The sequence below is a fragment of the Acomys minous genome (assembly GCF_964271855.1).
Source record: "Acomys minous genome assembly, chromosome: 13".
NCBI lineage: Eukaryota > Metazoa > Chordata > Mammalia > Rodentia > Muridae > Acomys > Acomys minous.
This window is the reverse complement of record NC_140495.1, coordinates 95,629,898-95,643,485: the sequence shown is the minus strand read 5'-3', so window position 1 is coordinate 95,643,485 and position 13,588 is coordinate 95,629,898. Positions and strand designations below refer to the sequence as shown.

At 43.0% G+C, this 13,588-nt stretch overlaps 1 protein-coding gene and 1 long non-coding RNA gene across 4 annotated transcripts in view; one reads left to right on the top strand and one right to left on the bottom strand.

Moving 5' to 3' along the window:
• The window catches only part of CABCOCO1 (ciliary associated calcium binding coiled-coil 1), a 104,087-nt gene that overhangs the window by 21,732 nt on the left and 68,767 nt on the right, over nt 1-13,588 (top strand). For both annotated transcript variants that reach the window (XM_084754443.1, XM_084754444.1), the window contains exons 4-5: nt 279-423; nt 6,785-6,857. In XM_084754443.1, coding sequence (XP_084610569.1) covers nt 279-423; nt 6,785-6,857 — 218 coding nt within the window. The remainder of the gene's footprint in view (nt 1-278; nt 424-6,784; nt 6,858-13,588) is intronic.
• LOC311581904 overlaps nt 1-13,588 on the bottom strand; it is a 77,018-nt gene that overhangs the window by 16,693 nt on the left and 46,737 nt on the right. The gene's annotated exons all lie outside the window — the stretch shown is intronic.

The following is a 13,588-nucleotide window of genomic DNA, read 5'->3' as shown; positions in this document are numbered from 1 at the left end:
GTAGTATTTAGAAAAATATTTGTGGTTTTGTTGTTTTTTAATGAAAATGAACTGTCCAGATAACCATTTGTATTGATGGTCATGGTGCTGACTATCCCAACCTCTACCAATTCATCCAAAATGCAATTATTAACTTGTTGCAAAGAAACAGAGATTTGTCCCTGTAGACCACAAATGCTGGACCAGGTAAGTTTGGGCACATTTAGGACATCATGGACTATTGTACCCCCACAATAGCTATCAAGATAATGGAAAGGCTCCCCCGGCTTTGGTTTCAGCACTGCATATGTCCTTAGAAGACAGCATTAAGTGGGTCGGGGACGTGATGGCAGAAATTGGACCAAACCGTTCACAGAAGAATGAGGAGCTGCACACCTTTGATGTCAAAGAAGCGAACGCAATCATCGATTACTTAAAAATCAGGTAGGACTTGTATTCATCCCATTTATCTCCTACTCCATGACCTCTAGAACACACCCATTAAAGATAACATAGATTTCAGTAAATTCAGATGTTGTAGACTGTGTGCAAAAACTACTCAACAAGCAAATAACTGGTGGGCAGCAGAAACAGGTCAGTGAGTAAAGGCGTATTTGCCACCAAGCCCCGATGATCTGACTTCCACCTCCCACAAAGTAGCTGGAGAGAATCAGCTAACCCTTCCAAGCTGTTCATTGGCATGCAGGAGTGTCACAGACACACCCACACCCACATGAACATGAAATTAAGTTTCTTTTACATTGGTGCTTAGCCTGCATGCATGTCTGTGAGAGGGTCTGAGATCTTGGAGTTACAGACAGTTGTGAACTGCCATGTGGATGCTGGGAATTGAAGCCCAGTCCTCTGCGAGATCAGCCAGTGCTCTTCACCACTGAGCCATCTCTCCAGCCCACAAAAAAATACTTTTTAAAAGTAGAAAAGACTCAACTTTTCCATCTAACAAATGAAAATGGGACTTACACATTTGTCTCACACTGTGTTGCTAAACTGATCCCTGAATGAAGCTGTGATTTTATCTGGCCTGTCATCACCACTGGGGACAGTTTTTTCCCCCTGGGGGTGTAATTAGCAGCATTTTATCAACAGAACTGCATATAGTTATACTGCATCTACAATTTAGGTAGCTGGTTTATCCATGGAGCCATGCTTACGTTTTAAAGAGTAACATTCATCTCTGCTTAAAAGCTGATTTTACATGACTTGTGTTTGCCATGAAAAAGTTGCAAGTCCTTATGGCAGAAGCTTGTAATCCCAGGTAGGGAAGGCTAAGATACTGGGGCTAAGTTTAAGACCAGCCTAAGCAAATTAGTATTTGCAAAGAGGGTTAGGAATTCAGCTTCTTGGTAGAGTGTTTATCCCTACCAAGCATAAGGCTATACGTTCAATCTACAGTATGGAAAAAAGTAAAAAGTTCACATATTTCATCAAATTTATTAAATACCCTAAGATATTTTGAATTGATGGCCAATTTAACTCATTGTTAAGTTTTTTTTTCTTTCAGTTTTCAAGACAGGACTTCTCTGTGTTATAGCCCTGGCTGTCCTGGAACTCTCTTTGTATATAGACCAGGCTGGCTTCAAACTCACAGAGATCTACCTGCCTCTGCCTCCCAATTGCTGAAATTAAAGGCAAGTGCCACCACTGCCTGGTTTCATTATTAAGTCTTGGTTTCTACTTAGAAAATGATGGTGGGTGGAGTGGAAGTATTTTCATATCACAGTGACCCCATTACCAAAGCTAGACAGCTGTCTCAGTTTTTGTGTGTGTGTGTGTGTGTGTGTGTGTGTGTGTGTGTGTGTGTGGTGTGTGTGCGTGTGTCAGCTTATAGGGGGCATACATGTGCAAACATATTTAGAGGCTCAAAGTCGACGTGTCTTCCTCATTGCTTCCCGCTTCATTTATTGAGGCAGAGTCTCGCTCTTGAAGCCAGAGCCCTCTGACTCAGCATATTCAGTTAGCCAGTTTGTCCCAGGGAACACTGTCTCCACCTCCTGAGCCATGGAATAAGTGGTGGTGGTCCACCATGCCCACCCAGAATGGGTGCCGAGGACCCAAATTTTGGTCCTCGGGTATGCGCCGCAAGTGCTGAGCCATCTCCCAGCCTGAAATCTGTCTTTATGGAGCCTGTCACAAAGTGTGTGTGTGTGTGTGTGTGTGTGTGTGTGTGTGTGTGTGTGTGTGTGAGGCATGCCTCTCTCCAAAGAGACATTTCACAAATTCTTGATCACTGGTAGATGAAAGTTCACTTCTGACTAAGATTAACTACGTCTTTCTTCACAGTCTCCTCGCTCTCTCTCTCTTTTCAACTGTGTCTCTATTTCTCAACATTACATCTAGTATTCTTCAACACAGAGGGCCACCGAATGCCCTCCACAGCTTCAAGGCTCACTTGGCAAAGATCCAGGTTGTTGTCTGGAAGCTTTATAAACATTAGTGTGTTTAACATGATAAAGCTTATATACTGACTTCTGGTGTGGCACAGTACTTTTTATAAGACAGCATTTAATATGGTGGGATTTTATTTTAAAGTACAAAACATTTTTCCTAATGTGTTAGTCTCACTGAAAAGGCATAGAAGTTTCCTTATCTCTTAGAGCAAGACAAGTCCTTTTAGTGGGGGAAGGGGGATGTGAGCAGGAACCTGCCCCCTTGGGACTGGTAGATGATGGCTCTGTGGGTAAAAGGCTGCAGAAGCTTGAGGACCTGAGATCCAATCCTTAGAAGCCACAAAAAGCCATGCGTATCTATAAGACCAGGACAGACACATAGGGACATAGGAGGATGCTGGGAGAATCCCTGGGAGCTCCTGGACCAGCCAGCCTGGCCTCTCCAGTGGTGACCAAGAAAGACCACATCTGCAAACAAGGGGAAAAGCAAAAGTGAAGGCCTAGGTTGTCTTCTCACCTCTACCACCCAGCATGCACCTGAACTTACACACACACACACACACACACACACACACACACACACACACACACACGAGAATCTGTGCTTTGAGGCCCTTCTCCCCGACAGGATAACTTGATCATGCACCTTGGCATTGGTTTCCATCTTCATCCCCACACTAGTCTGCTCTGGTGGGATATATATATATTATATAGCTGAGCCCTGAGCTAAGGTTTATATGCATATGGCATCCGCTAACCACAGCATCAAAGCCACGCCACGATGACCCTTTCCTGACAGTGAGGGACAAGCTCCCTTCCCTGTTTCAACTCGTCTCTCCAGGACATGCTCATCACTGTACATCTTAACAGCTCCGCATGCCCGATCTTAGATCTCCTGATAAAAAGAGGGTTTAAAGAGATTAGTCCAGTACAGAAAATCCAAGCGTAATGCTGCTAAATCTCTACTTTGTGACTACAAAGTAACTATGCGTGTAAATGTAGTTATTACACAAAAGATAAAATATCAGTTATTAGGGTATCTGGAATCGATAATGATGTTGTATGAAGAAACACGAGCCTTTCCCCCAACTGATCTGAATCCTTCATGGGTCCACAGATAGAGATTAAGTGGCAGTGAAATTACATAATGTATTCATTTCAACGACTGCTGGGTTTTATAAGTATGACGATCACCAACTATCAAAACTCTGTGTGTTTCAGTTTGGTCTCATAGTCCGTTGACCTAACCACTGAAAACCATACTCAACTTAAGGCAAGGAGTTGTTGGACCATAGCCCATGGCATGTGCATTACATAACTATCCCTGGAGAGATATGGACAAAGTCCTGTCCCCCCCCCCCAAGAGAATGAACAGGCAGGCCAAAGAAATAATTCTGCCTTAGTCTAACTTAGTGAAATCATGAGTTTGTTAGACTTACTTATGGGGTCATGGATAACTCGAAGACACCTGAGTCAACCCACCCCACCCCCAGCCTGGGTGACAACTCACGAAAGCCATATCCTCTGAGCTCCCTGCACAGCATGGCACGTAGCTTTATTGATGACTCTCTCCCCAGCCTCTGTGTACACAGCCTTGGGTGGGACCTCTGAATCTTGTCACTTTCTGGACTTTCTGAGCCCCTGGTTTCAGCATCTCTCCAGATTTGTAAGATTTATTGTCATTCCGACTCTTATAAAATTCTCCCTCCAGGAGGTCATGTTTCAGGAAGGAGGAAATAGTCAAATGATGTAAAATTTAACTTGTCAGTAAAGTTGCATTTCTTCAGATACTCTCACTTTAGTCTCAATGGTATATTTTTAACCTGTGGTCTAGAAATATTGCTACCAAAATTTCTTCTCCACATGAGTATGGGTACTGCTGCTGTCTGCTTAGGCAATTATCTAAATAAGGACACACACACACATACACACACACACACACACACACACACACACACACACAGAGCTATCCACTTATACAATATGTATAATATTATGTATAATATATAATATATGACATGCAATTATAACTGCAAATGTTGCTTACTCCTTTTTTCACTGAGTGTTCTTTTTCCCAGAGAACCACAATACATCCCCACTTTGTACACAGCAATACAGGACACAGATCCAGACAGACAGCTCAGACCTTTTTTTTTTTTTTCTTTAATTTCATCTTGCTTCAAGGTCTGACTTGAGAGCTGGATGGACAAGAACATAACTGAACTGTCACTTGGTTCTCAGGCGAGGTCCCTATTAGCTCCCTGGAGACCCTGAAAGGTGCAGAGATTCAGGGAGGGAACTTGGTCTGTCTCTCAGGAAGTGTCCCCTTAAATATCTTCCCCTGGGCACACATCCTGTTGCTAGTCCAGGACCTACTTTCTTACTGTATCTTTAACCATCATATCCAAGTCCTGGATGCCATTTTCATTGTTTACGTTTCCTCTGGACTGACATGGGACAACCTTACATGTAACAAGGACACCGGGACTGAAGGATTATGACATTTCAGGGTGGAAATATTTTACCCTATGTTCCATGTCTAGCACAAGGTGGCCAAGATGGGCAAAGCGGGTTTTTCTTGTAGTTCATTTAGAGCAGAGGTTCTCAACCTGTACGTCAGGACCTCTTTGGCAAACCTCTGTCTCCAGAAAAATTTGTATTACACTCCACAACAGTAGCAAGATTACAGTTATATAGCAGCAATGAAAATAATTTCACAGTGGTGTCACCACAGCATGAGGAACTGTCCTAAAGGGTCGCAGTCTGAGGAAGGTTGAAAACTTCCGATTTAGAGGGTAGCAAGCTAACCCCCAAATGCGGCATTTGTTTTTCACAGCCCCAACCCTGTTATTGCCAGGGCGATGGTTTTGACCCTACAGTTCTCTCTAGGTCGCTAACATGAAGGAGGGGGAATCTGCATTATCGGTGTCCACTAATCTTCCTGTTTTTCTAGCCCATACATCAGAGCAACGTCAAAAACCAAGCTGGTCTTGTGAGTGTTGATGAGTAAATGCAATATTCCAGGTCTGCAGAGAAGAAAGGAAACTTGACTGGGCCCACACAGCCAGCACTCTTTAATGGATTGTGCTCCTAGGGAGACCCACTGCTAATGTAACTCAGAGGGGCCCAGCTGCCTGAGGATTTCCTCACTGATTTCAAATGAATTGAAACTTTGATCCATTACAGCATCCAGAAGAAGCTATTATTACACATGCTCTGTAGCTACATTTTTGCAAATGTTAATTTCTCAGTTATATTAAAATCAATTTTCCTAAATAGCAGAAGGCAACAGACTGAAAGAGAAACCACTAAGATATCTTTTTTTTTCTCTCTTTTTCTTTTTTCTTTTTTGTTCTTGGGCGTTTTGCTGTATTATGAGTCTATTAATTTTCCCAACCAGCAGGGAGAGAATTAGAAAAATTCAAATATTATCACAAACAGGATATGAGAAGTCAGCCCTTCAGTAACATTTTTAACTCTCAATGATACACTGCCAAGCTCTTAACTTGCTAGAAATATTTGTTTATAAGTGCTTGGGACTTTGAGCCCCTCTTAGTCCACAGTCAACTGACCACTTAGTTTTCGAGTGAGAAGAAAGGAAATGATCTGCCTTAACGTATGCCAGCCTTGGATGTGTGACGACACATCCCACAGGAAGTCAGAAATCTTAAAAAAAAAAAATCAGACCTTGCCATGCCATTTTTCCAGGGTTCTTAGAGATTGATTTAATCTTGAAACATTTTGGCAATATGAGATGTTATGTGTTTTCTTATACCGAAACATAGCCCCGTTCACACCAGGATCTAGAGGTAAACACAGCTAATGCTGTGAAGTCGGCAGCTGCCTGAAAGCGTGCTATGTTTCAAATTAGGAAACACACTCTATCTAGATCCGTGGTTCTCAACCTTCCTAATGCTGCACCCCTCTAATACATTTCTTCACGTTGTAGTGAACCCCCCCAAACCCTAAAATTATCTTGCTGCTACTTCAAAACTGCAATGTTGCTACTGTTGTGAATCATAATGTTAATATCTGATATGCAGGATATCCATTATGCGATGCCAGGGGTGGGGGAGAGGGTGGGGTGGGGTCGCAATCCACAGGTTGAGAATGGCTGCTCTGGATGCTTCTCTACCCTAGACGCACATGCATGGTCCCCCTGCCCTCGTGTCACGGATGGATCTGCTGACATTGTCAGTGTCTCAGAAAGCAAAATTTGAATCTCCCAGCATTCCCAGTCTGCTAACTTTGGAATGAAGGAGGTGGATTTCTGTACCTCTGTGGACTATCTCTAGCTCGGCCAAAGCCCCTTTTCCTTTGAGTCACACACCTTCGGGTATTTGCTCTTCTCTCCTGCTGTTAAGGTATGCTAGTGGCGTGTTTGCTTTGTGTTTCAGCATATTCCAGCACTACAGGCTCTACGAGTTTATGTTCTATTCGACCAGGGAAGAAATTGTCATTGGAACCGAGGTGAGTAATGGGCGGTGGAGCGGCTGAACCACTTAGTGTATCTGAATCCAGAACTGCTCAAAGCAACTCCAGGTCACAATCGTTCGAGAGTTAATACAACCTTGGTTGGTAAAGAAGCTTGTGAAGACCCCCCCTCCCCCACCATTCCCCCTTCCCCGGCTCCAGATCTGCCAGTCTTGAAGGTCTTCTTGTAGGGTTCTTAGACCTACTGGTTCCTTCTATCTCCCCGTTCTTCCATACCACTCTCACCTGGAGTCCAATAGTGAGTCCCAGCATCTGTTCTGATTGCCCCGCTCAGTGAGGACTCTCAGAGGACATCCATGTTGGGCTAGTATTCGATTATAAGTGAGTATATACCATGTGTGTCTTTCTGAGTCTGGGTTACCTCACTCAGGATGATCACTTCTAGTTCCATCCATTTGCCTGCAAATGTCAAGAGTTCCTTGTTTTTAATAGCTGAGTAGTATTCCATAGTGTAAATGTACCATAGTTTCTTTATCCACTCTTCAAACTGCTGTACCAACCAAGGACAATGCATGCAGTAAACCTAGACTCCCTGTTCAGATCTAGCCAATAGACAGTGCATTCTCCATGGTTGTGTGGAGAGCAGGGACTGCCTCTGACATGAACTCTGGTGCCCCCTATTTGACCACTTCCCCTTGGTGGAGAGGCCTGGTGGCACTCAGAGGAAGGGGAAGCAGGCTACCTGGATGAGACCTGATAGGCTGTGATCATATGGTGGGGGAGGAGGTCTCCTTCTGTCAGAGGCCTAGGGGAGGGGAATAGGGTAAAAAAGGGAGGGAGAGGGGAACGGGAAGATACAAGTGAGGGCATAACAATCGGGATGTAATCTGAATAAATTTTTTTATCTTATTTATTTTTTTATTAATTTATTCTTGTTAAATCTCAATGGTTATCCCATTATTTTTTAAAGCAAAAAAAAAAAAAAAATTAAAAAGTTAACACAACCAAGAAGTAACGAAAAAGGATACTTAGGCCAGGTGAGCTTCCAATTAAGAAAATAAGCTATCTTTGTGTGTTGGGAGCACTGATGAACGCATATTTAGGGATCTAAGGATCGTTGGACAATGCTCTCTTGAATGGGGCTCTGACACCTCCACCCAAATGAAGTCAGAGTACTTCAGAGGTGAGCAAGTCAGGTCCGTCTCTTCTGGTTTTGTGTTCCTTCCCCTTTGCTCCTTTTTAAGGCCTACTTCAAACCTCAAAAGTCTTTATTGAAGCAAACCTGCATTCAGGGCATTGTATTTCCAACAAAGGATTTGGGCTCATTGACTAAACACAGACAGCCTCTGAAGCTTTTCCCCCCTCCCTTAATTTCAACTGGCCTCTTCTTGCTAAATGTTGGCTCCTCTTACACAAGTACTCATCATCCTGTGAATTTCTCAGTCTTTCCTGTGGGTCAGTATAGTCAAGCAACTCAGCAAGAATGTTCCCCAGGAAGAAGGTCATGGGCATCTTTTTTTCTAAAATGACATTCTATGGTATCACACAGGACACATGATATCCTGAAATTAATCCTAAATAATCATTTGGGTGACAAACAGAAGAAGGAAGGTTTTAGGGTAAGTAAATGGTCTACGGAGATACAAGGAGGCACTGTCAATAAATCACACAAGTGCAGCTACTGGGAATGAGCCCCGAGCGGGGAACCATCTCAGTGAGATGAAGGCAGTACGGAGAGTGCTCCAGACAAGTCTCCTCCTCCTTAAGCAGCTCCACCATCTTCTAGAAGGATAAGGGGCAGGCACAGTCATTGCCAGAAACAGTGGAGAGGGGACCCCACCAATCTCCCACCTTTCCGTCAGATTAAGCACCAAATGGAACATGACTCAACTCTGAGTGCACTCTAAGCAGCTTATTTTGAGCACAGGGTATGACGTGGGTATGGCTTAAGTATGCCCATCAGAGACACATACTGGATTCTTGATCTCCAGTGTAACACTGTGGAGCTGATGGGACCCTAACAGGGCAGCGCCCAGTCACAGGATATGCCATTAGGGAACCATCCCCAAAAGGGACTGTGCAACCTAATGTCTCTATGACATCTTGAGTCAAGATGAGAGCTCTTCCTCCCACTCACACTTGCCATAGTGTCCCTGTCTACCACGCACCATGAGGACCTCTCCTGTCCACACTGAGTAAGCAACTTGCCATTTAATCTCTAGGAATACAAAGGAAATTAACCTTTCTTCTTTATGAAGTTAGTCTGCCCCGAGGATTTTGCTATAGTAATGAAAAAACAGACCAGTGTGCCCTAGTCCAATCAACCATGGAAATAACCTAAAGCATGAGCTCAGTTAAGAGATCTCTGGGTATCTGAACACCAGCTAGCTGTGTATTTGTTAATGCCTGTATGCTAATTCGTGTAACTATTTTCAATGTTGAAAGGTCTGCAAATTTCATTAAGTGGAGGAATTTGAGAGGGAGGCATAATTATTCTGGATACCTCAAGTGGGCTCAGAAATGAGCATTAATTGCCTCAGAAAAGAAAGAGAAAGGCAAGAGATTAATGTGGGGCAAGGGGGGTGGATTGAGACAAAGCACCATGGCCTGAAATGAAGAGGCTGACATTCAGTCAAATGTCCTGACATCTGTTATGGGACAACCCTGTGACTTCTCAGCAATAGATTAAGTATTGTTGATCATTATCTATATTATAAAATTTAGGTAGAAGCTTTATGTGTAGGTTTCTACCACATGGCATATATGAGTACTTAGGAAAACATTATTTAATATCAACTGGGGGACCTGTCTGTATGCCAGATTTCCACCTTATACAAAACTATAAAATTAGTTAAATTCGCCCAAGGTCTCTTTACCAGTGGCAGACACATGCAGTATAAGCAAACTATAATTCACCTTGCTCTAACCTTTTCGCTGCTAGAAAAACAGGACAAGATATGTTTTTAACTTAAGTATTTGAGATCTCAGCTATCAGGTCAAAAGCATTATGAATCTGAGGCTGGAGAGATGGCTTAGCAGTTAAGAGCATATTGCTTCTGCAGAGGACGTTAGTTCAGGTCCACAACACCCATATCAGGTGGCTCAGAATTCTCTGTAACTTCAGCTCCCAGGGACTTTGGCTCCCCCTTCTGGTCTCCACAGACACATGCACTCACCTCACATGCCCACACACATACACATAATTAAAAATAATAAATACATCATTTTAAAAAGTATGAATTTCAGAGGTAAGCCTGGCATTTAGTTATGCTTTCTACCTAAGTGTCTATTTCTAAAGGAGGCTAAGAGACCTAGAAAATAAAATGTGGGTCTTTGGTGGACCCTTGGAACAGAAAAACCAAGTGACAGAAAGGAAGAGTTTAGGTAAACCCAAGAGTTGTAAGCCAAGCCACACCCCCAAAGGATCACCTTTGGGGAAGTCAGTCCTTTTGTGGGCCGAATTCAAGTTTAAGATTCTCTGGAGTATTTAAATCAACAATGTGTGATGCTAACCTCCCCTAATCCAAAATTGCACTGCACTCCAGAAGGTGGTGACAATGTTCCCATAACCAGTACCCACCACACATTAAAGTCCCCAATCACAGAAAATATAAACAGACTGCAGGAGGTCTGCACAGTGGGGTAGTCCCATCCAAATAATTATCCTAAATAAAAAGATGTTCTCCAAAAACTACAGGATCTTGAATTTTGGCAGAAATGTATCTTTAAGACAGGGGCACTTACTGGCCTAGATATCGCGTTGATTAGACTGGGCTTGGTGAGCAGAAGGCCTTGCAGCTTTGTATATCCCCCTACAGTACTGGATGAATGTGTCCCAGTGCCCAGCCTCTTATGTGCTTCTAAGGATCGAACTCAGGCCCTTAGGCTTTGGCAGCAAGCCTTTATTCGCTGAGATATCTATCTCCTTAGCCCCACCCCCCCCCAACAAAGATTCATTCTTGAAGAAAAGTTTTATTCTCTGTGGTATTCCAGGCTGGCAATTAGTTTCCTAGCACAATTTAAAGTCACTCCATTGTCTTCTGGCTCCCATAGTTCCCATAGAGAAGTTGATTGTCCATCTGTTTCCTGTTGCATCTCTGAAAGGAAGGTCCGCCCCCTCTATTGTTGGTTGCACCAGCCTCTCAGGGCTAAGATTTGCTGAACCTAGGTACAGGATTTGCCAGAGTTGGGGAATTTATTTTTACTGGTTTTAAAATTAAGTGTCTAGGGAAAAGTACTGGGTAAATATGAACACTGTGCTAATGAAAGAGGGAATAGACAGTGGAATTGAAAGGACCTGGTTTGAATTACAGAACTATTAAAACATGAGAAATGTGCGTAAGGAAACTTTTTTTTACTTTAATGTGGAATAAGACACCTGATTTTTCTACATTGTTTTCAGGACAGGGTCTCACTGTATAGCTCAAGCTAGCCTAGAACTTGAAATTCCCCTGCCTCAGACTTCTTACTGCCATGGTTATACACTGGCAGGATTTTGGGGGGGGGGAGCAGGGGAAGGGAAATCAGATTATGGAAGCAGGGTCTGTTTCTCTCTGTAGTCTAGGTTGACTTCAAATACATTACAGCTTTCCTGCCTTGTCCTCCCCGGTGTGATTACAGGAGTGAGCCACCATACCGAGCATTTCAACTGTTTGATGAAACAGATCGGTTTCTTTAAGTCACTTGAAGAAAAACACTTGGAAATTCCTAATGACGTTTAAAATACTTTACAAGTAGTTCATACAATAAAGAAATGTATAACAAAAGTCAGACAGGGGAAATATGTGTAAGGAAAATGCAAAGTTTATAGCAGCTAAATTTTGTCAAACTGGGATCTGCAGAGATGGCTCAGTGGTTAAGAGTACATCCTTCTCTTGCGAAGGACCGAGGTTCCGGTCCCAGCACCCACTGCAGTGCGTCACAGCCACTTCCAACTCTGGCTCCAGGATATCCTAGACTGCTTGGGCACTGTACTCATGTGCACATACGGACACACATATACCAATAATCAAAATTAGAACATTTTAACTGTCACGTCTGAGGCTAGGGAGCTGGCTCAGCCATTAAGAGGGCTTACTGCTCTTGCAGAGGACCTGGATTCAACCCCGAGCTCCTTTCTGGAGGCTCACAACCATCGGAAAGTCCAGTTTGAGTCTCTAAGCACCCTTCCTGGCCTCTGGAGGTGGCAGGCATGTACTTAGAACACAGACACACATGCAGGCAAAACACCCAAATGCATAAAATAAGAACTTATTTTAAAATCACCAAATCAAAAGGGAAACGGTTAAATGTGATGCCATAGAAAGCTATGACATCTTTAGGAGGGATACTTAGGGTGCTAGGTACAGGTATATGAGTGACCCTAAAAGGACATCGTGAGTATTGGCGTGAAGAATAATATGGACAGTGTCCCAGGAATTATTTTAAAGGTAGGTAAACACTAAGATGTATAGACATGCACATGGCCCTGAAAGAACAGAAAGATTCCACAGTAGACATTGCTCTGGCTTGCCTCCAGGTAGCAGGGTATAAGTGGGAATTGGCTGGCAAGTGGAAAGGGGCATTTTGCCCTGTCTGTTCCAGATTGATGCTGGCACTTAACAACATGAATGGCTCTGAGTACCACTTGCAAAAGAAGCAAATAATTCCTGGCTGATTTCTGAGAAGGCACATTTTGCAAACTAAGGGCGGGTGTATGTTTACACTCACCACCAGCATCTTGACAGACAGACAGTCGGTCAGAGAGACTTTACCTGGAGTTTCGCAAGATGAAAGCTAAACGGAAAAATAATTGGTGCATTCTCAGCCCATAAATTTAAATGCTTTACAACTGTTCTGCCATATTTAACTTTTAACTACAAACTGGGTCTAGCTGAAGAGTCACTTATAGAGTGAAAAGCTGGCATTCTACTGTAACATCCCAATTTTTCCCCCACGAAAATAAAATGGGCTTCATGAATCATGAGCTGTGCATCACGTCTTAAAATATTTATTCAGTTTAACTTAAGCAATGTGACGACAAAATAGATCTTGAGTCATGGGCACACGGAAAGGTTATCATGCCTGTGCATGTATACGTGCATGTGTGTGCACATGTGAGTGTGCTTAAACACACACAATTCATATATACACATGTGCACTTGGGAGATGAAAATTTTCATAAGATTTGGCCTGTTTCAATAATTCTCTCTGCTTCTGAACTGCGATGAAAAGGGCAGTTTGAGGGCTAGCCCCAGGAACCCACAGGCTTACTACTCTGCCGGAGATGCTCCGTCGTCATGCAGATGCTTCCCCAAGCCCCCAGTGTAGCTGCCCAGAAACCGTTCACACTGTAGCATGTGTGGTTACAGGGCAGGCCATAGCACATCCCATGTAGCTATTGGCAGAAACCTTGTTTTTACAAGTAGTACTGTGCCACGGATATGACTATTATGAATGTGATAGATGTACGTACAGAGATATTTAAAGAGAATCATAAATACACCTAAGTGCCTACCTTGCCTGAAGTTATACTTTGGCAGACTTTCAAATCCCAAAATAATAGCACTTAAGGTCAGCAAACACAGGTATTCAGAGCCCTTCCAACTCGGCGGATGTCAATGGGATATAATTTCATGTTCTGAGCATACACTCTTAAGCAAAAACAAGATAAAAGAAACATTTTTTTAAATCCCTTATTTCAAAAGTTACCTAGATTATGGGTGTTAATGACGTTGTAGTTTAAGAAAGAAAATAACAAGACTGGAACATAAGTTTTCTTTTATTCA